General features: G+C 41.9%; 1 protein-coding gene and 1 non-coding gene across 2 annotated transcripts in view; both read right to left on the bottom strand.

Moving 5' to 3' along the window:
- Positions 1 to 24217, bottom strand: part of Micu1 (mitochondrial calcium uptake 1) — a 142756-nt gene that overhangs the window by 91259 nt on the left and 27280 nt on the right. The window contains exon 5 of the mRNA XM_059281814.1: positions 19084 to 19127. Within this exon, the coding sequence (XP_059137797.1) occupies positions 19084 to 19127 (44 nt within the window). The remainder of the gene's footprint in view (positions 1 to 19083; positions 19128 to 24217) is intronic.
- Positions 9488 to 9589, bottom strand: LOC131894029 (U6 spliceosomal RNA). The gene has a single exon (XR_009374816.1). It is a non-coding gene; the product is annotated as a U6 spliceosomal RNA (small nuclear RNA).

Raw genomic sequence — 24217 nt, forward strand, 5'->3', positions numbered from 1 at the left:
TTAGTATGTAAATTCCTCAAAAAATATATATGTGCATACAATTGATAGAAATTTTTATTTATATATAATGATCTGATACGTTGTAAAACATTGTGAACAGGAAGACTTACATGAAAAGAAAATGTTTCCACAGGCATATGATTGCTATCCAAAGTAGTAAGTGTATATGGAAGCCAAAGAATTAACATTATAATAATCTCATGGAGACGCTGCTCTGTGCATTAAAATAAAGATGGCATTGGGAGCCAAAAGTTGAGGAGCAGGTGAGAGTTTACCAAGTGAGAGGGGGCCGCTGGCCAGAGCTACAAGTACTATTACTCCATGGTGCTGCTCAGAATAAAGACAGAAAACACACTTGGCCACTAACTTTAGATTTTCACTCAATTTCAAACTGACAGAAGAATTGACAGACTAGTAGAAGGAGCCAGCATATACTTTTTATGCAAGTTTACTAACACATGACTCCACCGGCTTTATATTTTATACAGAGACAGCCTTCACATCACTCTGAGTCAGCTGGAGACGTGGTGCTATTTTACATTACTTTACATATATCAGCATATATTTCCTGTGAACAAAGACATTCTCTCAAGCACTGTAGAATAAACTCAATAAAACCAGAAAGTTCAATATTAATACACATAGTATTACTTAACATCATCCATTAATAAAGAACCTCAGTACATTATTCTGTGTGCATACCACCGTGAGAGTGTGGCAGTCGGACGACAACCTGACGTCAGTTCTTTTCTTTTACCATGTGAGCTCCCAGGCTCAAACTCAGGTCATCTTGTCAACCTGCGTCCTGTCCATTTTCACACTTAGACAGCTATCCCAACCATTACACCCATGCCCCTTCTTCCCCAGTCCAGATGTCAGAATAAAAATGCATCATTTGGCCAAGTTTCTTTAGGTTCCCTTATCTGGAACAGTTCTTCCTTGAAGGTTTATTACATATTATTGTGATGGCATTTCCATAGAAGTCACCATTTTAACTATTGAACCACACATCAAATGAATATTTTTGTGTCTGGCTTCTACCATCAAATGTTCTCTAGTTCATCCACATAGCGCGGATCAGTAATCACTTTCTATTACCCGAACCATTGCACTGTGTGTATATACCAGGATTGGCTCACACATCCACAGGCAGGCCACTCAGATGACGTCTGCCTTTTGGCTGCTGTATGCAATCCCTAACAACTGTCAGAGTAGTTGGGCTTTTCTCAACATACACCTAGGAGTAGAACTCCCTATTACAGTAAGTCTTGAGGGACAGCCAAACCATTTCCTTCAGCGCCTTCAGCACACACCCGCCCCCAGGAACATAGAGGTTCCAATTTCCACACATCCGTGCCGCTATCCTCATGGATATACAATGGTACCTCACTGTAATGTTTTCTTTTTCTCTTCCAGACAGGGTTTCGCTATTCAGCCCTGGATGCTTTGGAACTCAAGCTTGAGGTGGTCCTATCTCTGTCTCCCAAGTGCTGGTCCTGACACTTGGCTTCATTAAATTTTGATGTGCATCTTTCTTTGTGCCCAGCTTGCTGCCACACGCCCCATGACCTGAGATGGCACAGGCCATCTGAATGTCTATCCAAGGCCTGTGCCATTTTTCACCTGGCTTCGCTCTGATGAATTTTAAGAACAGTTTGACACCTCCTGGATGCTATGACCTTATCATCTATATACTCTGAAAATATTTTCACTCCTTTTTCATGTTCATTTTTCACTGTCCTGATAATGTTCTGCGAGTCACCTAAGGTTCTGCGGTGAACTTCAGTTCACCTATTTTTTTCCCCCTTTTATCTCAAGTTGTAGTTAATACTCCATCATTGAAGCCAAGGGCACGGAGCTACTTCTACTTTCTAGTTTGAAAGCATTAATTCCTTTTTAAAACTTTCTGATTCATTTTGAGTTTTTACCTGTAATGTGAGATAAGCAGTCCAGCTTCATTTTACATTTGTGTATTTAATGTGTATGTGTGTAGGGATGTGCACGTGCCGTTGTGTATATTTTACACTTGTATATTTAATGGGTATGTGTGTAGGGATGTGCACGTGCGTGGTGTATATTTTACATTTGTATATTTAATGTGTATGTGTGTAGGGATGTGCACGTGCCGTGGTGTATACTTTACATTTGTGTATTTAATGTGTATGTGTGTAGGGATGTGCACGTGCCGTTGTGTATATTTTACACTTGTATATTTAATGGGTATGTGTGTAGGGATGTGCACATGCCGTTGTGTATATTTTACATTTGTATATTTAATGGGTATGTGTGTAGGGATGTGCACGTGCGTGGTGTATATTTTACATTTGTGTATTTAATGTGTATGTGTGTAGGAATGTGCACGTGCCGTGGTGTATACTTTACATTTGTGTATTTAATGTGTATGTGTGTAGGGATGTGCACGTGCAGTGGTGTGTATTTTACATTTGTGTATTTAATGGGTATGTGTGTAGGGATGTGCACGTGCCGTGGTGTACATTTTACATTTGTGTATTTAATGTGCATGTGTGTAGGGATGTGCACGTGACATGGTGTATATTTTACATTTGTGTATTAATGGGTATGTGTGTAGGGATGTGCACGTGCCGTGGTGTACATCTGGAAGTCAGAAGGGAACTTGGAGTGGGTTCTCTTCCTCCACTCCCTGGACTCTGGAGATCGCACTCAGGTCTTGAAGCTTGGCAGGAAGCACCCTCACCCACTGAGTCATCTTGCCAGCCCTCAACTTTATTCTTTGTGTCTAGATAGCCAGTGAATACCATTCCGTGTGTGGAAGAAACGACTCTCGCCTTACCGAATGCTCTTAGGCCACCACTGGAAGTCAACCCATTGTGAATGAGGTTTATCTCCAGATTCTCAACTTTATGCTATTTTCTGTAGGTCTATGTTTATGCTAATATTATACTGTTTGGTGGTTAAAAGGGCAGCATGAGAGGTGCAGATAGGGCACAATTTGGACCCATCCTCCTCATCTTAGGACAATTAGACAGTCTGCAGACATAAAAGAAATGTCACTAGACAGAGCTACAGTAGACCTACTGTGGGCAATAAACACTCAGTCTCCATAGGGCCTCTTCACTACACTTGGAATGCTACTCCAGCTAGCTCACTGACCAATGCAGGCCTGGGCCTGGAGCCTTCTGCTCTTCAGGGAAGGAAAGACTTTGTCAGTGTAGCTGCAGGTGAGACCTCTGCTATCCTGAGAACTGTGGTAGTGTGTGTGTGTGTGGGGGGGAGCAGGAGGGCCCCGAGAAGGTCAAACTGCTCCACGTAAGAAGTTAAAGACACTGGGAAGACAAGACATCTAAGAGGACTCACGACCGACAGTGTGTCCAGGGAGAGTGGAACACCTCAAGGAATGGAGAAGTGGAGGGAACAAGGACAGCCTGCACAGGCACGTGGGTGCTAGAGGGAGGGGTGAGCACAGAACGGGTGTGCCGCACAGCAGCTCCTTGAAGACGAAGCACGAACGACTAAAGAGGATTTGTGAGCGGCTCCTGTCTTGTGATGCACTGTGGCCATGTAATCTCTCGGTCCTTAGTGAAAGTCCACAGCGCTCATCAGAGCTTCTGGAGTTGGGGGTGGGGAAGAGGGAGGAATAGCAGTCATCGGTGTATTTTCCGAGTGAGTATCCACGTGTTAAAGAGAGGCTCAGCAGGACGGCACATTCATCAGTGCCACGAGTCTGTACAGAAGATCTGTACAAAACTCTACAGAAGATCTGTACAAAAGCTGTGACATTTTAATCACCGACACCAAAATTATCATAGAGCCATCGTATTTGATCTCACAAATTAAGGCGAGGACAGCGTCAAAGGGTTGTGTCAGAATTCTGGAGGGGGGCTGGGAGTGCTGGTGCAGGCAGATCTCTACAGGTTTGAGGCCACCCTGGAGTACACAGTGAGATGATGCCTCAAAAAAAAAAAAAAAAGGAATGAGAGTTACTAGGAAACCAATTATTAAGACTAACGTGTGCCCATGGCTCTTCTTAGCTGGCTTTTTAAAAAGATCTAATTCTAATTAGATGATAGTCTCAAATCACTTGCCCGTGACATATAGGGAAGCTATGAAGAACAGAGATACGGGTTTGAAAATGGAAACGAAAAAGTCTGAAGTACGGTAAAAATGGAGACTAACTGTTGAAGGAACTGAAAGGCTGACTACTGTCAGAGAGGGTGTTGGTTGGTGTCTCTGACCCCAGAGGTCCCATTAATGTTCAATCCTGCAAATGGAAAATGCAGGCAAAATGTTCCCTTGCTTCATCTTTGGGGTAATATTTAATGCTGGACTAAATTTTAAGTCTTTTTTTGCCCTAAGCAAACATCTTCTGTTTGCTCACAGAGCTAAAGGGAGGCACATTTTTAAGGAAAACACAATGTTCCTTATCATTTTCTCTTCAAAATGTAATTTTTCTAAGAAAATCCAAAGAACGTGCATTAATTCAATATAAGAAATCAATATAAATAGCAAAGATAATACACAAACTATAAGAAATAAATCGAAGCTGTGCTTAAAAGTGAAAAGAAATATTTCAAAGTTGCTTCAGCTATCTTCCAAGAGCATATGCTATAAGACTAGGTTTATTACAGTATCAACACAGTGAGCATCTGGAAGAAATGCCTTTCATCTTCAGGTTCCCAAGGGAGGGCTTCAGCTATTTCAGCGTATGGTGAAAATTACTAAGTATATTTTAGAAAGAGAATTGCAATTGCAGGCACTTTATGAAGTATCAGGCCACATCATATAGCTCAGGTGTTACCTATCAATTTCTTTTCTAATCACTTCAACTTCTGAAATTAAAAGTGTGAGGCAGAATGCACGTCAACCTAGAGTACCCTTTCTATTCAACTTAGTGATCAATGTCCCCTTTTGGATGATAAAACTTTGCAGCACACTTCAAAGCTCACTGTCATACAAGAAAAAAAATATAACTTTTAGTATTCACTTAGAACCTAGCCTTATTTCAACACGTAGAACAGAGCTACAGGTGTGATATCACTAAGACACCGAAGTTATCGACCTTAAGTAATGAAGACCCTCCCCGCCCCCCATGAAGGGGCAGGTGTGGTTTCACTTGTACTATGGTATCACACTCTGATTTTTTTTTTTTTAAATAGAAAACCAGGGCTTCAGGCTTAACAGGCAAGATTTCTACCCCTGAGCTACATCCTTACATGCCCGATTTACATGTCTGAGTGTGGTTACTGGGGGCTTGAACTCAGAGCTTTGTATGTGTGAAGCAAGTATTCTGAGTGGAGTCCCCAGACCTTTTACTTTTGATTTTGAGATAGAGTTTCACCAAGTTGCTAAGCTAGCCCTGGTTTCACTCTACAGTACAGGCAGGCCTGTGGTCCTCCCGCCTCAGCCTCCTGAGAAGCAGAGATCGGAAGCCTTTCTTTCTTCCTTTCTTCCTTCCTTCCTTCCTTCCTTTCTCTTTCTTTCTTTCTTTCTTTCTTTCTTTCTTTCTTTCTTTCTTTCTTTCTTTCTTTCTTTCTTTCTTTCTTTCTAATGTGCATTGATATTTTGCCTGCATGTATATGTATATGAGGGTGTTGGGTACCCTGGAACTGGAGTTACAGACAGTTGTGAGCTGCCATGTGGGTGCTGAGAATTGAACCTGGGTCCCTTGGAAGAGCAGTCAGTGCTCTTAACCGCTGAGCCATCTCTCCAGCCCGAGACTGAAAGTTTTATGAGTAAACTTACACTATAACACACTGTTCCCCCACATGTGATCACCACACTTCACAGTGAATTAAAACCCCCCGATAGTTTTACTGGGTTGGATGGCTTTGTGTTCAGGTGCCTGCCCTTTGGCTTCTGACTAGTCTCACGGACTCACCAAGTCTATGGCTAAAGTTGCACGAACCATGAAGGGTCCTGAGGCTGGGTTTCCAGTCAGGATTCCAACGTGCTAGCATTCAGTGTGTGGTGACTCCCAACCGGTTAGTTACAGGGTTGATCAGAACAGAGCAGGTGATTTTCCCTTCGAGGACTCAATTAGATGGAGCCTATTTAATCTCACCATTCTTTCTATTCCACACCCAGTTTTCAAGTTCTAGAGTTTAAAACAAAAGGAGCTCCTGGAAATCAACAGACCCCACAAACTAAATGCTCATGTGGCAACCTATAAACATATTTGTGGTATACAGGAAAAGAAAAGGGGGCACACAGCACTGCTACTTAAATTAAGATGCCAGCTTTCATGAACCTCAAGAGTTTGGATTGACACTTAATATGACACTTGTTAAGGATTATTTTATTATCAGTGTTTCTTGCCAGATGTGATGGTGTGGGCCCGTAATCTCAGGTACTGAGGTTGAGACAGGCAGATTATGAGTTGACCAACTGAATAACTTAGTAAGACCCTATCTCAAAATAAAATTTAAAAAGGCACTGGACGTAGTGTCACACATCTTTAATCCCAGCACTTGGGAGGCAGAGGCAGGTGGATCTCTGTGAGTTCCAGGCCAGTATGGGCTACACATAGCGAGTCTCAGGATAGCCAGAGCTACATAGTGAGACCCAGTCTTGAAAAAACATTTTTTTTTTTTTTTAAAAGCAAAATTTGTTGCTGAGTGGCCAAGCATCTGGTCTGCATGAGCAAAGCCCTGGGCACACTCACCAGTACTGTGAAAGAGAAACAAAGGAGAATCAATATTTCTCTATACTGCTGAAAAAAAGATTTCAAATCCCTCTAGTAATATTTGTAGTTGTACTTTGAAAAATTAATGACAGTAATAGACTGCTTCCAGAAAACTTGATTTTGGCTTATCGTTTCCAAATGGCAGACAGCATTACTACCTGGAGTTACAGTGGGGAGAAGGGAGTGTTAGAGAAGATTCAGCGATTTTCTCATGCAGCGAGCGAATCTCACACTTCATTATCTCCTTGGTGCACAGAGAGCTGCCAAAGCCTTGGGAAAACGTTAGTCTTAAACAGTCACATTATTCCCAGTCAAACAGGAGTTGTTGCACAGCTAAAATATGCCCTCTTGATTTGGTCCATACTCAATTGTGCAGAAATGTCGGATTTGGTACATGCCAAATGAAAATTAAATTTAAATGTTTTCAACTCAGTGTGGTTTACGATTTCCCCTTCTCTGACTCAGATTCTCTTCTGAGCTTCTCAAAGGTCTTTTGCATTGGAGGCAACATATATGAGTGTGCAACAAACTGAGGCGGGGGTGCTTGAGATGATGTACATGCCATCTGCAGAAAGCAATTCTCTTTTCAGTCCCAATTCTGACCACTTGAGCTCTGAGAGCAACCCAACTACCCAGAATGAAATGTTCTCCTTATTTCATTAGCCTCAGAGAAAATGTCATCATGAAGATGCTTAAAATACAGCAGCGGCAGATGATATGATTAAAAGCAGTAGTAACAAGTCAAATAAATCTGCTGGAATGGAATTAACTTCAAGTGAAGGACAGAACTTTATTGAAGTGATTTATTTGAATCCTCAGTATCTGCTGAAGTATCATCAAAACTCTAAGGGGAAGAAAATCGTATGTTTTGATACTACATGCCTGTATACTCCTTTACATCAGCTTTAGTGGGACAAGTTATATTTGATCGTTATTGATATTCTGCTACCCAAATCTAAGAATTTAAATCTGAACTTCGGACACACAAATGAACTAGTGCTAAACACAAACAAACCCCCTAGAAAGCAATCCCTGCCCCCAACAGTCCCAAGCTCAGCTTCTTGGCTGTCGTCATGTAGGTATCATAAATGGCTTCCTTGTCACTTAGTGTAAAACAACCTCATGCATACACTTTAAAATTATGAGTCAACATAGTAATTTCATCCTTTCTCATTTGGAAAAATACAGCAAGGAAAATAAGTATGAGGAAAAATAAAAGGTCTATTACAAGAATCACTGCTCACACTCTTGACTGTGACAGCTACTATCTCTCAGGAAGCCCTGTGCAAAAGAATTTTAGTAACAAATTTGATACCAAACATTAAAAGATATCCATGGAACACCACTGGCCATTACAGGTGTGCCAAGAGTTTCTAAGAATTACGGGGCTGGGAATACAGCTCAGAAGGCGTGCTCACAATCCACAGCAGTGCAGAAGCTGCAGACACTGGGCATGCTCGGTCACGCCCGTCATCTCAGCACTTGGGATTGCATCTAAGATGACTCCGGTTTAGACAAGTTAACAAAGGGCCCGAGTTTACCGGACCGACTGGACTCTAACTCCACAGCCCACGCCATGAACCACTGCACTTCATATGCTGTGAACAGCACAGGGGCGCACAGGTGTCTGTGTGTACAGTTTCCGAAAATGTTCCTGAGGACTGGACCTTTCTGAAGGAAAGACAATTTCACTCACTGCTGTGGAGCATTAACTTTGGGGCTTAGCTGGTCTCAGCTAATCTGAGGGCAATCTGAGCCAGTGATTAAGTATGCCTTTACTTACTCAGTCAAGTGTGGACTTCATTCATCATCAAAATGTGCATCACTTCGAAAATAAAAGGCTCTTCTATACTCTTACAGCTTTCTATTCTCAAAGAACTAGCTTCTCTATGACCACAGGGCATCAGCAGAGATTCAGAACAAGGTGAGAACCTGTGTCTATAAATAGCAGAGGCTTGTTTTGAGTAGCTCTCCTAGAATCATGTAACTGTGGTCTTCAAACATGCTCGTACTTAAGTAATATGGAAAAGGAAATCTAGAACCAAGTTCTTCATGCCAGAGTGAACTACAAACATTGTTCTATGATGAAAAAGCCAAGAATGAGGCGTTGTCAGAAAGGTAATGGCCAGTTATGTTTATGCTTCAAATAAAAAATGGAACATCAAATGCGTTCGGTTGACCTCAAATTCAAACACAACATAACCTAAAATGAAAATGTACTAAAAATGTATTAATAGGAATCTGACTATTTGAGGCAAGCAAATAAATGACCTCCTTTTGGGGGCACTTAATGATTACATTATCTTTCTTTTGTCAACCTGAATAACCAAAATGTGTTAAATCCACAGACTTTTGGAGCGGTGGAACTCGAGAGACTGGAAAGAGACCAGGTTACTCCACGTCAATACAGTGAGTGAGTGTCTGACGTCATTAATAAGTTGGCCTGAAGAATAGTGCACTATGCGAGCAGGCCTCTGGGGCCAGCCTCTCCACAGGCAGTAGGAACAGCATGCAAAGAACAGATCCTGCAAAGAGATAAGCAAGGGTCCACCTTCTCTAATGAGTGACTGCTGCTTGCTTGGGGAGCTTAAAAGATATGGACTCGTGTCACCAAAACAAGCGCTGTTTCTAGAAATTAATATGAACAATTCCCTCACCATCTATAAAAGAAAATTTAAGTTTAATATAAATTTACAAGGTATTCTGAAGGATGCAGTAAAAGCTAATTTAAAAATATTTAACATCTCAGATCTTAATTTTAACGAAACAGTTTCTATATTCTGATTCCAGAAACCCATAAAAGGTTCGGGAAAATATGGATGATAGAAAAATGCAGACTGCTTCAAAATCTGTGTGCCTTCCTTGCACAGAGGCCATGGTGTTAATCTCTGCATCACTCCGATTTCAGTATATGTGCTCCTGAAGCGAGTGGATAATGGTTGATTTCCAATCTCTGCTCGACCAAAATAGTACTTGGAGTACTGAAAGCCTAATGACTGGTGCTTACTACCTACACATGGTTGAGTGCTCAGGGCTGTAGATTCCAGGGCTTCCTGGCACTTAGTAATTCTCATCTGTTCTCCTCACTCCTTGATGTAAGGATCTCTTTGGAAGACAAGTCTTTTTAAAAACACGAGGTTATAAATGAAGAGTGAGGGACTCTGAGCTGTCCCCAACCATTTGTCCTGCCACAATGAGAGTCATGGGCAAGACATTCTCATGTGATTGGCCATCAATCAACTCTCTTTTCTTTCTAAAAGTTTTGGAGTGCTAAGGCCCAAATCCAGGGCTTGTTCATGGTAGGCAAGCATTCTACCATGAAGAGCTTAGCCCTGCTTTCCTCTGACTAGCACTTGTTTGTACCTTAGCTATTCTGAAACAAAATCCCCAGGATCTGAAGCATTGAAATGGGATTATCAATTAATTGTGTTGATGAAATTTAGAGTATTTGTTTGTTTCAGAATACAGTTAATGCCACGGTTATCTATGAAAGATAGTGTATTCCACCAATTACAGGGTGAATGGTTTGGAGAACTACTGAAATACACCCCATTTTAACACAGGAGCAGAGGGGAAATGCACTGTAAAGAGTGCCCTGTGGTCTTCACTAATTATAGCACCAGTCATTCCAAATCAAGTGATGCTAATATTTAAGTTGAATTTATATTTTTATTACAACTAATTATCAAAAAATGCAAGAGTAGTTTTAAGTGAATAAAATTTTAAAATGTATACCCTATAGCTAACGAGTGAACGCATCTGAAGGTCAGTTTAAAAAGTACTTGTTCTGAGTGTCCTTGGAAATCTCTACACCTGTATAGTCTTCCCATGTGTTCGATTATTTTCCCAAGTTACAGTCATTGCCTCATTCAAAAGGGCAAAATAACGAAATCTAAATATGCCACCAATTTCCTCTTAAGCCATTTATTTTATTGAGCAAAGAGCAACAAGCAACTGCTTGTTTGCATTTATTAGGAAATTTAAAAGAAAAAATAAACCTATTCATTTAAACTGCCTTTCATTTCTATGCTAGATTAGGAACGAAACAACCCAAGCAATCCTAACATTTAAATGACCAATTATTAAAATCGGCTGGAGTGCAAAAGACTACAGCTAAGTTTCTCGTCCTTCTGTGTTAACAGCTACTGAGAAAACTTCCTTTTGAATTATGCCCGGTTTTCCATTCTCAAGGACTGTGCAGTGTTCGAATTGTCATATTAGAGATGAAGCAGGAAATTTAAAGTGACAGGGACGAACCGTTCTGGGGGGAGGGGAGGGGGAAGGACAGGGGCATGCACTGAACCTTTTGCCTTTGAAGCATTAATATGGATTCCAGAGCAGTGATTAATTGAAAGCACATGCTGCTGAGTCAGTACCTGCCAGAAATCCTGATCAGAAGATGAGAAAAAGAAAAAACAAATTGACATTGATTATAGGAACAAAACCCCCCAAATCAAACATATATAGATCACAAAACACAACATATGAAGGAACAATTAAAACCTGCAAAAATGATCACCGAAAACCTGGAAATAGAAGAATGAAGAACATATGCAAATGTCTAGACATTATCCACTAGGCACACTAAAACAAGGATCTACAACATGACCTCCCAGCACCACACCACACCCAGACAGTCACACTCTCCAGAGAGAACACACGAATCATTACGTTTTTAAAGTGGTACAAAGGCTCCATGTCTTCCCTGGGTCAGTCAAGGCATTTCTGGATTGAAGGTTTCCTATTACAATGCCCCACAATTTTAGTGATACGTGTTTTTCAACTTCATGGCAAATTGCTTGCTTTGCCATTCATACTCACACAGAGACAACCAAATTTGGATATCAGAGGCTCGGGAACTGTTCACTGGAGCAGTTCAGAATGGAGCATGTACTCTCTGTTACATTCCACTGCATCAGGGCTGTCCTTGTATAATGAAGACCCATCGTGTTGGCTGCCATCTCGGGGAGTAGTTCAGGTTAGTTAATTTAGCTGAGCTCCACTCCAAATATCAAGTGGTTTAAAAAAAGCTTTTTTACGTAAGTAAACTTCATTGGCTGTGAAATAAAATTTGACCTAAACTTACCATCATTTTCAAACCAAGCTCAGTATCATTACAAAAGTTCTTGGGTGAAAAACAGGGGCCTACAAGTGATTTACAGGCCTGCAGTGGGGACTGATGAGGCCGAGGCCCAAAGGATTGGATTCTACAGCGGAGGGGTAGGAACTCCTGTCAACACAGAGCACAGGTCTCCCTTGGGTAAACGGAGGACCTATATGAAACAACCCAGGCAAAGACAGCACAGAAGACTTTTCCAGACACCTCAACTGAGAACAGTTATGCACAGGGGATGGTGCTGCTAAAACCCAGACAGATAACGCACACATTAGCAGGTAGCGCTTCCATAAAGGAAACACGCTCACAGCCCTGCAAAACAGCTACGAGCGTGCAAGCCGCTTCACCTATGGTCCAAATCCTCTGACGGGGTCAGAGACAAGAGGTTAACAGTGTTTCTACCCATCAACTGGGCGGCAGAGCCTGTGTCTGAAGGATGACATCATCATCTGAAGTCGACACTCTTCTCTGCTACACACCATGTTACACTGTGACGTACAACTCATGGGACTGCATTTCTTACCCCAGTTCAGCATGCTTTGTAACATCTACTGACCACTTCCTATCCAATGCAGGCACAGATGTCATGGAAAGAAATGCTTTGGAAAATAAAGAGTTCACAGGGCAAAGCTAGATTTATTATTATTATTATTTCTATTATTATTATTATTATTATTTTGGTGATACTGTGTGGAAAAATAACTGAAGTTAATTTGTAAGAAAAAAATGAAAAAGGATTTTGAAAGTGATTTTAAAACCTTTTGAGTAGGAAAGATGGGAAAATAAAACAAAATTTTAGTGAGTGTCAAAGAATTAACTTTTTTCCCCTTTTGTGTGAGGGACTGAACTCAGAGCCACACCCATGCTGAAGTACATGTTCTACCACAGAGCTGTACTGCTAGCCCAAAGGATTTCCAGAAATGCTGAGGCAGCACCTGAATGTCCTATAATAGTTTAATTACACTCTGAACTTCTGGTTCATAAAAAAGGTTATCATAACCAGTGCTTTCCAAATGGTGCTCCATCTGACACAGAGTGAATCATTACTGGAAGGAAAAAAATTCCTGGTTTGTTCATAACAAACATTTTACTCAAATGGCCTGACCACAGTCAGCAGAGAGCCAGTGTCTCAAATACACACTATACTGATCACTTCAAGAGGGACAGGATCAATACAAAGACAGTACTTTCCAAAATGCCAACTGATCATATGATAACATGAGGAACACAGAACAGTAAACTTGATTCTAGTTTCTAAGTCCAGCTATTAAATTTGAATACCTCATATTTTCTTTCCTCAAATGAAATTTTTTTTTCATTTATTATTGGTTTCCAACTGTGCTTTATCTGGGAGGTAGAGGCAGAGCAGCTTAAACACATAGATTCAAGACCAGACTGGGCAATCCTTTGAAACTCTGCCTCAAAACCCAACACACCCAAACCTCAAACCCAAACTCACCAAACCAAAACTCATCATCACCAACAAAAGGGCAGAACACAACTTCAACAACTCCCACCCAACAGAAAGTGAAAGAAGCATGGGCCAGGGGTGGGGTGGAAAGGGGTGGGGTGGAAAGGGGTGGGGTGGGAAGGGGGGTAGAGGGTGGGGGTGTTGGTGGCTGTTGTTCTTTTTCACAAACAGTAATTAGGCAAGAACATTCAATGAGAAAAAAATCCTATTGATGAGCCAGCCTCCCTCCATCTTGGGCTTGAAAGCCATCTTACAGTAAAGACAAACTGGGTTCTCTCCTGTTTATGATGAAATCTGTTTCTCAAGGGCTGGGCTACGCCCCACCTGTAACCTTAACTACAAACGGCTCGGTACCGCCTGCTCCAGGACACGACAACCATGCCTTTGTTTCAGGGGGTCGTCATGGCCACTTGTTGTTGTGACCAGCTTGTTATGACTACTTCAGGACTACCTCACAACACCTTCATCTCAAAAGGTTGCTGTGGTCACTTCTGCTTCTGTAACCCCACCTATTCTGCCCACCAAATCCTCCTTCAGGAACCCCCTACGCTGAGTTATAAAAACCCTGTCTTCCTCACGTCCAAGGCTGACCTCTTGAACCCCGCTTCAGGAGGAGGCAGCCCGTGTACATGAATAGGAAAGCTTGTTTTAATTAACTGCCTGCTTTAATTAATTTTGTCACGGTGATTTGAGTTGGTCTTCCTCCTCACGTCTTTGGGATTAACACTATTTACGAATGGGTCACATCCTACAATACCTTGGGTACATGAGAAGTGGGATAATGCACTCAGGATGGCTGACTGCACCCTGCTGTGTGACTTGTCCAGTGACCTAGCTTGTCTATCCTCTTTTCTTAACCTGTAAAATGTACAATGCTCCGCCTAAGCAAGGGATGGCCCAGATGAAATGAGTACTTATGTGTTAGCACTTATATGCCCGGCATACAAAAAAAAGGCAGAGACCCGACCACTACCTTTTCTTTTTCCTTTTGCCTTTTCTTTTCTTGAGACAGAGTCTCACTATGTACTCTTTGCTGGCCTGGAACTCACTATGTAGACCAGGGTGGCCAAAAGAACCACCTGCCTTTGCCTCCTGCATCCTGGGATTAAAGACATATAAGGCTACTCTTGACCCAAACACTTTTATTTAGAGATTTCATTTTCAGCTAGAAAAATACACCACTGACAACCAGTCAGTGAATATGTTAATGCGGTTTTTACAAAGCACCAGGTCATCACCCTATTAGGTCTCAAAGAAACCCAGGACAAACGGCTAACTGAGGTACCTGTTTAATGTATCAAAGTAGACACTGGCCGCCAGTGTCCCCCAGGCCCTACTCACAAGTACCTGTCACAGAGTCACCCCGGCTGGCATACCTCACCCCTACCCTAACTGCAGCCCTGAGCTTTGCTTCCTCCCCCAGCTTCTCTTTTCCTGGAAAGCCCCGCCACCATTTCGGCTAGACCTCCTCGTGGTCTCCTGGCTCCCTCGTGGCTCTTCTCTTGACCTCTTGGTTCTCCTGGTTCCCAGGTCCTCTCTTTGCTCCTTCTCTCCTGTCTCATTTTCTCACTGCCTCCTCTACCCATGGCCGGGTTCAGTTTGGACCCTTCCAGCTGCCTCTGTCTGTGCTCCCCCTCATATCTGCAATGAGCCTCCTCCATCATACGTTGGAGCAGTCATGTTCTCACTTTTCATTTTTACCCTGGTAATATCTAACTGAAATATCTGTGGGAGCTTCAGCCTTCAAGAAGCTGGCCATTCAGTCTCAGTCACTGTTTGGGAATCTAATTTTTCTTTTTTTCTAAAGTTTCCCTATTGTAAAAGAAAGAGGATATAAGTAATACATCCTATTATTAAAGATGGCATTGGTGGGTAAACAAAAATACAAATCAGAAGCAAAACATTAAAATTCTGCCTATTTTATCTGTATTTAGCATCACTAAGACCTGAACACATATTAATTAACAAAATTTGGACTTGATTGATTTTAAGTTATTAAAGGTAGGAGGGTTAGAATATCAAGGTCAACAATTGACAAGTGGAACCTCATAAGACTCTTCTGTACAGCTGAGGAAATAATCAACGGAGTGAAGAGGAAGCCCACAGAGTGGGAGAGAATCCAGTGACATATTGTAGTGGTTTGAAAGAAAATGGCTCCCATAGGGAGTGGCACTATTAGGAGGTGTGGCTTCGCTGGAGTGGGTGTGGCTTTGTGGGAGGAAGTTCGTCACTAGGGGGTGAGCTTTGAGATCAGTGTGTCACTGCCACTTCCTGCTGCCTTCAGATCCAGATGTAGAACTCTCATCTGCTTTTCCAGCACCACGTCTGCCTGCACGCCACCATGCTTCCTGCCATGATGATAATGAACTAAACCTCTGAACTGGAAGCCAGCTCCAATAGAATGTTTTCCTTTATAAGAGTTGCCATGGGCATGGTGTCTCTGCCCAGCAACAGAAACCCTAACTATGGCAAATACAATAATTTTAAAGAACTTTTGGGGCTGAGGTTGCTGTTTAGTGGTAGAGCATATGGAGGCTCGGGTTCAATCCCCATCATAAATGAGAAAGACAGACTGACTGACAAGTAGGAAAGAAGGAGAGATGGGGGAGAGAGGGAAGGCTGGAAAGACAGGGAGGGGAGAGGAGTGAGACACGGGATGGTGATGAACAGTCGGTTTCAATGGGAACCTGTTGTTGCTGTGCTTGCAAACAGGGTAAGAACTTAATCAGATTTGGAAGAGAAGTCCAGGGTGACATCAAAGCTTGGAGTCAGCATTCCTGCATTCCTGCATCCCTGCTCAGGAAATAATCACATCTACACCACGCAGTTCTCCACTTGGATGTCTGAAGAAAATGTGGAGGTGTCTGATTCCAAGAGAGCTGCTTACCACATGTCACAGGAATAGAAAATACAGAGCACAATTTCTATATTTACATTGCTAAGAAAAAGGAGTAAGACAAAACGGGGAAAGAAAAGATTATAAACCACGTGAAATAAGCAAAAAAAGATAGCAACTAAGATTAGATACTTGACACCACTGTAGAACAAGGCCCCACTTGGAAATACATACTTTGTTTATAGGCCAATTACGAGATGCTAAAAACATCAAATGAAAATTAAATAGTTTTTAATAAAAAATAATGTATGGGACATGAAATGACTACATTAACAAATCTTAGGGGAATATATGCATATTAGAAGGGGTGCATTTAGCCGGACGGTGGTGGCGCACCCCTTTAATCCCAGTACTCCAGAGGCAGAGGTGGGTGGATCTCTGTGAGTCTGAGGCCAGCCTGGGCTACAGAGTGAGTTCCAGGAAAGGCTCCAAAGCTACACAGAGAAACCCTGTCTTGAAAAAACAAAACAACAACAACAAAAAAGAAGGGGTGCATTAAAAAAAAAAATCTATGACATATTTCCATATGCTATTTTATCATATTTCTAATAGTACTAATAAATGATTAGTTATTTAATTAGCACCCTTAGCCACTGAGACAAGCTACTTATAAAAAGACCTGAAATGGTTGAGAACATCTCAGCTGTTGGTACTTATGTTAGATATCCAACACTGTGATAGGTTTTTTTCGTTTTTTGAAATATTTCATCAGAGAAAATCTGAAGTCATCCAAGATTTGAAACTTTCAAAACTTTTAATCTCAATCTGAATATTGAAAGTATCACTTGTCTATAAAACATGCTCTTCCAGCAACATCCGCTACAGATGTCAGCATTCTTTACTCAAGCCCTCTAGTAGACAGCTTTGAAAGTAATACGTGATAAAAGTGAGGCCGATGTGTTCTGTGATTTTCCTCTAAAGACAAGAGCTGGTATTCTTAAAGAGCTAGAGTTCACTAACAAGGTAGGAAAGGGCTCTGGAAAAAGACTCCCACCAAAATGCAAAGTCTGCTTAATCAAATTCAGTTTCACTGACGATCAACTGAAGTAGGAACATCTCATTCACTTCTTATCAGAGCTGTCCAGTTAATTAAACATAACAGTAAAACTACCCAGCTATTTTGTCAGTATCAAATGGACCATTCTTTTCTGATTCACATGGAAAGGGGTCTATACAATTTATATAAAAATTAAAAGGCACCCCAAGGAAATTACTGTTCTATATTTGTCCTGGCTTTTATGATATACAATTCAATAAGAAAGCAATCAAATAAGCTAATGTTTGTTAGTGGTCAAATGATGGACTGTGTTAAATGCTATGTTACAAGGGTTTTTTTTTGTTTTTGTTTTGTTTGTTTTGTTTTGTTTTGTTTCTTTAAAGAAGCTAAGATGGCATTCTCTAAATACTTCATACAAGATGTCTTCCAAGTTGAAACAGACACAGGTAGACACAGACACACACAGACATTGACAGACAAACACAGACACTGACAGATAGACACAGACACACACAGACAGAGACATATACACACAGACACAGACAGACACACACACACAGACACAGAGACAGAGAGAGAAGTGCCTATTTAAAAAGCAAAGCAAGTTCCTCCAGAATATTTCCTCGTTCAGAACCTGTTCCCTGGAACCATAAACTCAACTCCCATACTTATCTTTGCACCCACAGGTTAAGTGTGGCTCTCACCCCGAGTCAGACCCTTACAGAAAAAAACTGGTGAGAGGCAGGGACGACTGGCTGTGGAGGGCCTGGACCCAGAGGGCCTGGACCCAGTGGATGCGTCTGTCACTCCTGCAAAACGCTCAGGGGACAGTACGGAAGAGGGGACATAGAGACTGCTACGAGTCAGAAGAGGAGGAAGTCCGCTGTGAGGCTGTCTCTCCTAGAAATGACAGGGGAGTTACACCCACGGTACCGCCACAATATGGCTGTGTAAACAAGACCTGAACATTGACCACGCCAACGGACATGAAGAACTCTCACTGGCTTCTACCCCTAGACAAAGAACTAGAGAAGAAGATTCAGTTGTTCTACAAGGGGGAGCCCCTTCATTGGTTATCCAATTCCAAGTGTCAGCCCTGAAATCATCTACATACAAGCAACTCTAAACAGATTCAGCAGATTGTATTTATATATCTATGCATTCATACATACATGTAACAATAACAAAGGAAGAGGCCTGGTACATGGGAGGGGCTGGCGGGAGGGAAGGAAGAGGGAAAATGATATTTTTATATTTTAATTAAAAAATATTTTTAAAACTGACCCTTTACTTTCATTCTGACCCTGTGTAAACTTTTCTTTTCTCCTTTTGAAGAATTTATCCTGAAAGGGAAAAACCATGTTTAGCTGGCCGCTTTATGAGATAATAAAATTGAAGGTTTCCCTTTCAATGCCTAAGAATGATGTGGTGCAATGTGATTTCTCCATCAGGTACAAAGTAAAGAATTGAAAGTACAATGTAAACACATGCATATCAGGAGACTTCTTTATAACTGTTACAAAAGCACGACAGAGATTTTTTTATGGTTTTACAGTTAGGATTAGTGCTATAAACTGCCAGAAGGTTCAATCGGGTAGATGATCATATGAAATGTGAACGTAATACTGGGAAGCTCATTCATCTTCGTGATGACTTTTGTGTTAATATTCAAAAGTCAGCAAACACTGAATTCAGCCTTAATACATGGAATAGGCAAACCGTGAGTTACCTTACATGGAAAGACATTAAAACAACAACAAACAAACCCAGCAAAAAATCAGCTTGATTCCCTGTGTAGACTCTCCTGGAGACGCAGGCCCCTGAACCTAAACACGCTCTTCTCAGCAGCTACACAGCTATTCACGGATCTGTGACACGTGATTTTAGAGAACCTAAAAACCTTCTTAGTGAAAAGAGGACATTTGGGTGCCAGTATGCTTACCTTTCCATCAAATCGCTTTATTATATACTGATCCAGGCCCAGGTCTGAAAAAGAGAGGAAAAAATAATTAGCCTCTGTTCAGAGCTCACCAGAAACACATGACAGCTCTCGGTTTTGTTTTGTTTGTTTGTTTGTTTCGAGACAGGCTTTCTCTGTGTAGCTAGCCCTGGCTGTCCTAGAACTCGCTATATAGACCAGCCTGGTTTCAAACTCACAGAGATCTGCCTGCCTCTGCCTTCCAAGTGCTCGGATTAAAGATGTGCATGACCACCGTCCTGCTCCGTTTTGTTTTAAATTATTCAATTAAATATACTGGATGGCTTAGCTACAGTATCTATCCAAAGTCACCCCAGAATGATTATTTTGCCCCGTTTTCAGACAGTGCTGGCAGACCGATATCAACTCTTGACTTGTGTGAAAGGTGCTGGTCTACCCACCAGTCCTCACACTAGCTCACGAACATGGTGCCAGCACCAGAAGCTCTGTCTTGCATCTCCGCTTCTGATAATGATGACCTTGTGACTGACTGTCCTGCAGGCCACACAATGACCCCCCTGGGAGTTCTGCTGCACCCCCAGCAATGGGACATCCCAGGTGGGCTTGATGACCGTCTATGTCCCCTCATGGAGTGGCAGGAGGTGGAGGCACTCACCTGAGTCTCTAGCTTTTCCCTACCACCTGTTATATGCACCTCTGCCTTAATTACACATGGCCTCCTGGAGGGGCTAGAGCATACAGGCGCGGGGGGCGGGGGATAGGAAAGTGGGGCTCCATCTACGCAGCTGTGAGAAAGCCCTCATCCCCACTGGGGAAGGTTTTCAGTGTGGCCTGTTAGGTGGAGAGGAGCACCCATACCTCTGTAAGTAATCCCTCAGTTACGCTCTAAGGAAGCCCCGTAAACTCACAAACTCTGAGTGAATTCTAGCAGAGCTGTGCCTTGGTTTGTTACCAGGACCTTAGGAGGAGAGGCAGATGCTGCTAACATCTACCCCTGAGAAGGAATCTCAGCAACGATTACATTTTCTCCTGAATGAAATCGGCTTCTAGAACCCCACCCTGAACAAATAAGGCCACCAACTAAAACAAACAGACAAAAGCAAACAGATAATCAGAAAAGTTCGAGGCCAGCCTGGGCTACAGAGTGAGTTCCAGGAAAGGCGCAAAGCTACCCAGAGAAACCCTGACTCGAAAAATCATAAATAAATAAATAAATAAATAAATAAATAAATAAATAAATAAATAAATAAAAATGGCATTATTAAGAAAGACAGAACAAACTTCTATAATAAAAAAAAAACACTGAAGCCAAGCATGGTGGTACACACCTGTAATGGGTGCTGCTTATGGTCCTCCCCAGCTGCCCACCTGGCTCAAGTCAGCCTGGGATATACGAGACAACCCCCCCCACACACACACACGCAAGCAAACAAAAAGAACAGAAAGCAAGACAGAGTTGCAGATTATTGAGAGCTGGCAAGAGGCCGTGGGAGTATACACCAGGTGACAACTAGTGTTCAGCAGGTCGACCCCCGTGGGGAGCCCCACCTGGGGAGCAAGACCATGGAGTTACTGACTGTTAATGACCAGTTGCTCCTGTCTGTACTTTCTCTCACATGCTACTGCATTTCTTCCCTAAGAACAGATTTGGGTGTTTTCCAAAAGCTGGTATGTTCACCTCATGTCCGTGGATGGTCAGAAAGATGACTTCTCATGTAACTGTATAAAACTGATATATAGAAGATATACTCGGATGTGCTTCACAGCCAGATCTGCTGTCCCACGAGGACTGTAGACCCTTACAAGCCTGTTTTGTTCCTTTCGCTCAGACTGACTGCACACATTTAGCTCATTTTACCTTAGAGCAAGTTCAGGCTAGCCTAGAGGCCTTTGCAAATAGATTATAAGTTTAAGATTTTACCATTATGCACAAGGTCAGAGTTGCAGGTGTCTAACCAAGGTTATCCACATAAAGCACCCTAAGAAAAGCCTGCCAGTTCTTCACTTGCCAAGTCTGCTGACTGGGCACTGTGCCCCCTCCCTCTGGTCCTGAGACCTTGAAACCTTGCGTTGCCATGGTAAATGACTCTGTCCTTATCGTCTATCCTAGGAATGTGCATTTGACCAATGACAGGTAACTCTTATAATTTTTATTATTGCTTCAAGCCTCCTATAAAAGAAAATATTATTAGGCTAGATGGGGAGAAGCAGGAGGATAAGAACAGAGAAGAAACAAAGAGCAGAAGAATAAAGAGGCACAGAATGAAGAGTATTTGCCTGTGTGTGAGAAGCATTCTCTGAAGTCATCCAGGGCAGTGGCTCTGAGGGCTAGACCTCCAGGCTGCTAAACCAGATAACTAAAACTTGGCTTATTTTGCCTTATTTTTCAATTTCTCATAAAAAAGAACACAGACAGATAGACAGATAGACACAGACAGACAGATAGACAGACAGACACACACACACACACACACACACACATACACGAGTGGAGACTACAGAAAAAACAGACATAACCCAAGGGTATTAACATTATTGCAGGACCATTTCCTATTCACAAGCAGGGAGGGAACAGCGCAGAAAATCTGAAGTTAACCCTTTTCCAGAATGAGAATGAGGCAACTAAAAAAAGAACCTTTTCAAAGAGCTCTCAGCAGGATGAACCTGAACCTATCCACATTCAGTGTCTGTCTTTCTGGTTGTGAACGTCACAGCACCGAGGATAAGGAACCCCTACACCTCACAGGCTTCCAGGAAGGAAAAGCTTCTGGTCTCTTAGGAAAGAAGGATCATTATAAGTCTTAACTTACAAACTAAGAAGATATATCCTTACTAACTGGAGCGGCAGTGACCCAGAGAAAGACCAAGAGAGTAGTGTGCAGTTTACAGACTGCCAAAGGCCCTTTACAAAGATGGGCAAGTGGGATGCATTTCTGTAATATACTTTATGGACTATAACTAAAATAGCAGCATTTTTTGTAGTAATCAGAAGAAATTGCCTGTTTTAAATTATATAATACAGACATACTTGCATATTGACTTCATATATCTATTGATGAACATTAACTTTCTACTGATCTATAAATTAGTTATTATTTCAGTTTCACTAATGAGGGAATTAAGACCTGGAAATACTGAATAATTTGTGTAAGGTCAATTTTCTTGCACTCATATACTTTGATTTATCACTTAATGTCCTTTGATGGTGAGTCTACCTGTCCCTAAAATATCCATATTTCTGAGAAATGGACCTTAACTCTTGTGACTCATACTATCTGCCTCGGCAACTTTGTTATAGATTTAAGATATTCAGAAGAACCCCCTACACACATACACACACTAAATTTTAAAAAAAGATAAAAACATCTAACTACTAAAAAATGACAAAGAAAATACTTTGAGGCAGCTGATTCAAGGGCTGAAAGGAAAGGACTCCAACCCTGTGTGCCCTTTTTAGTGAAAATACCCTTAAAGAATAAAGACAATAGGAGCTGGATGCCTCAGCAGTTAGGAGCACTGACAGAGGACCCAGGTTCAATTCCCAGCACCCATGTGGCAGCTCACAATGGTCAGTAACTTCAGTTCTAGGGGATCTGACACTCTTACACAGACATGCATGCAGGTAACTACCAATGTACATAAAATAAAATAAATCTTTCAAAAAAGAAAAAAAGAATAAGACAGCACTCAGGAGGTAGAGACAGGCAGATCTCCCTGGGTTCAAGGCCAGTCTAATCTACAGATTGAGTTCCAGAACAGCCAGGGCTATACAGAGAAACCTTGACTTAAAAAAATAAAGAACAACAACAACAAACAAACAAACAAAAAGAATAAAGACAAAACAAACATTGTAAGATGAAGGCAAAGCACAACTCCATGACAGGAGACCTGCTCGAAAAGTCACCACAGGGAACGGCAGCCAGCGGAGGAAAGTGGGAACTAGAGAATAAAAGAGCAGCAGAAACGGTTCACCAGTCAGTCGATAGCTCTGTGAGAGCCACAGCACTGTCTTCTCTGAAGTTCTTCACATCTACAGTTTGAAGTGGCGTTTTCAATATGGAGGCTGATGGTACTGCAGCACAAAGTGGGAAGGGCTTGTGGTGGGAAGGAGGGTAAAACTACATTCTCACAGTACACTGTGAGAAGTGTGTGTAATCCCCCTGACAATCACTAAATATAGTCAAGACACAGAAAGATCACTTAAAATAAAAGACAGTAAAGTATTTAAACAACCCACAAAGCAGTCAGGAAAACCTAAGAAGAATATAAGAAGTGGGTGTGGTACCTCAAAACCTAAACTAATGACAAGCTCTTGAAGAGGACACAAGCAACGGCCCAAGTGATGGTCCATGCCCTCTTCCAAGGCATACGCCTTCCCCAGTTCAAATCTTTCCTTCTACCACTTGCTCGGACAACTAACTTTCAGAGGCCAAGCCATGCCAGCGTGAAAACTGCCAGTTCATGAGAACACAGAGCGGCTGTCAATGACCACACCTCTACTGAGACATGCATTCTGGAGAGCAACAGGGCAGCGTGCTTACACACAAGCTCAGCAGTTTACCCATTTCAATGTACTCAAAGGCCAGACTATTAAAGTGGATTACCACAGCAGCCACTTAATAAATTCAGAACATGTAAACTGTGACAAACTTCAAGGTCTTTCACAATGAGACAAAGTCAATTTTCTGGGTTCACACAAGATACCTTCATTGTAGAATAGAAAATTTCAAGATTTCCAATTTTTATAAAACATCTGGAACACTAGAGGTTTTAGCATAATTTTAAATGTTACAGTGTGTCTGTCCTCAGAGTTTGAATGATAATCTAGCTTATCTTCTAGGAGCCTTCACGTTCTTTAATCATGTAGTTCTTGGCCTTTACTAAGTGTTTATCTTTTTATAATCAGAGTTTCAGATTTCAGCTTATCTCTTGCATATTTCGCCTTGGGTGTGGGTCTGATACTTTTGAACTGGTATGCAAAGTTCATGAGAAACGTGATGATAAAGGTAGGTGTGGTAGCCCAGGTTTATAATCTCAGAGCTGGGAGGGAGAGATAGCCAGCCGAACTCTTCAAGCTCCAGGACAGTGTGGGACTCTGTAAAACGCAAAGCGGATGGGGCAAAGTTGACTTTTAGTC

This window comes from Peromyscus eremicus, chromosome 16_21, assembly GCF_949786415.1.
Source record: "Peromyscus eremicus chromosome 16_21, PerEre_H2_v1, whole genome shotgun sequence".
Taxonomy (NCBI): Eukaryota; Metazoa; Chordata; class Mammalia; order Rodentia; family Cricetidae; genus Peromyscus; species Peromyscus eremicus.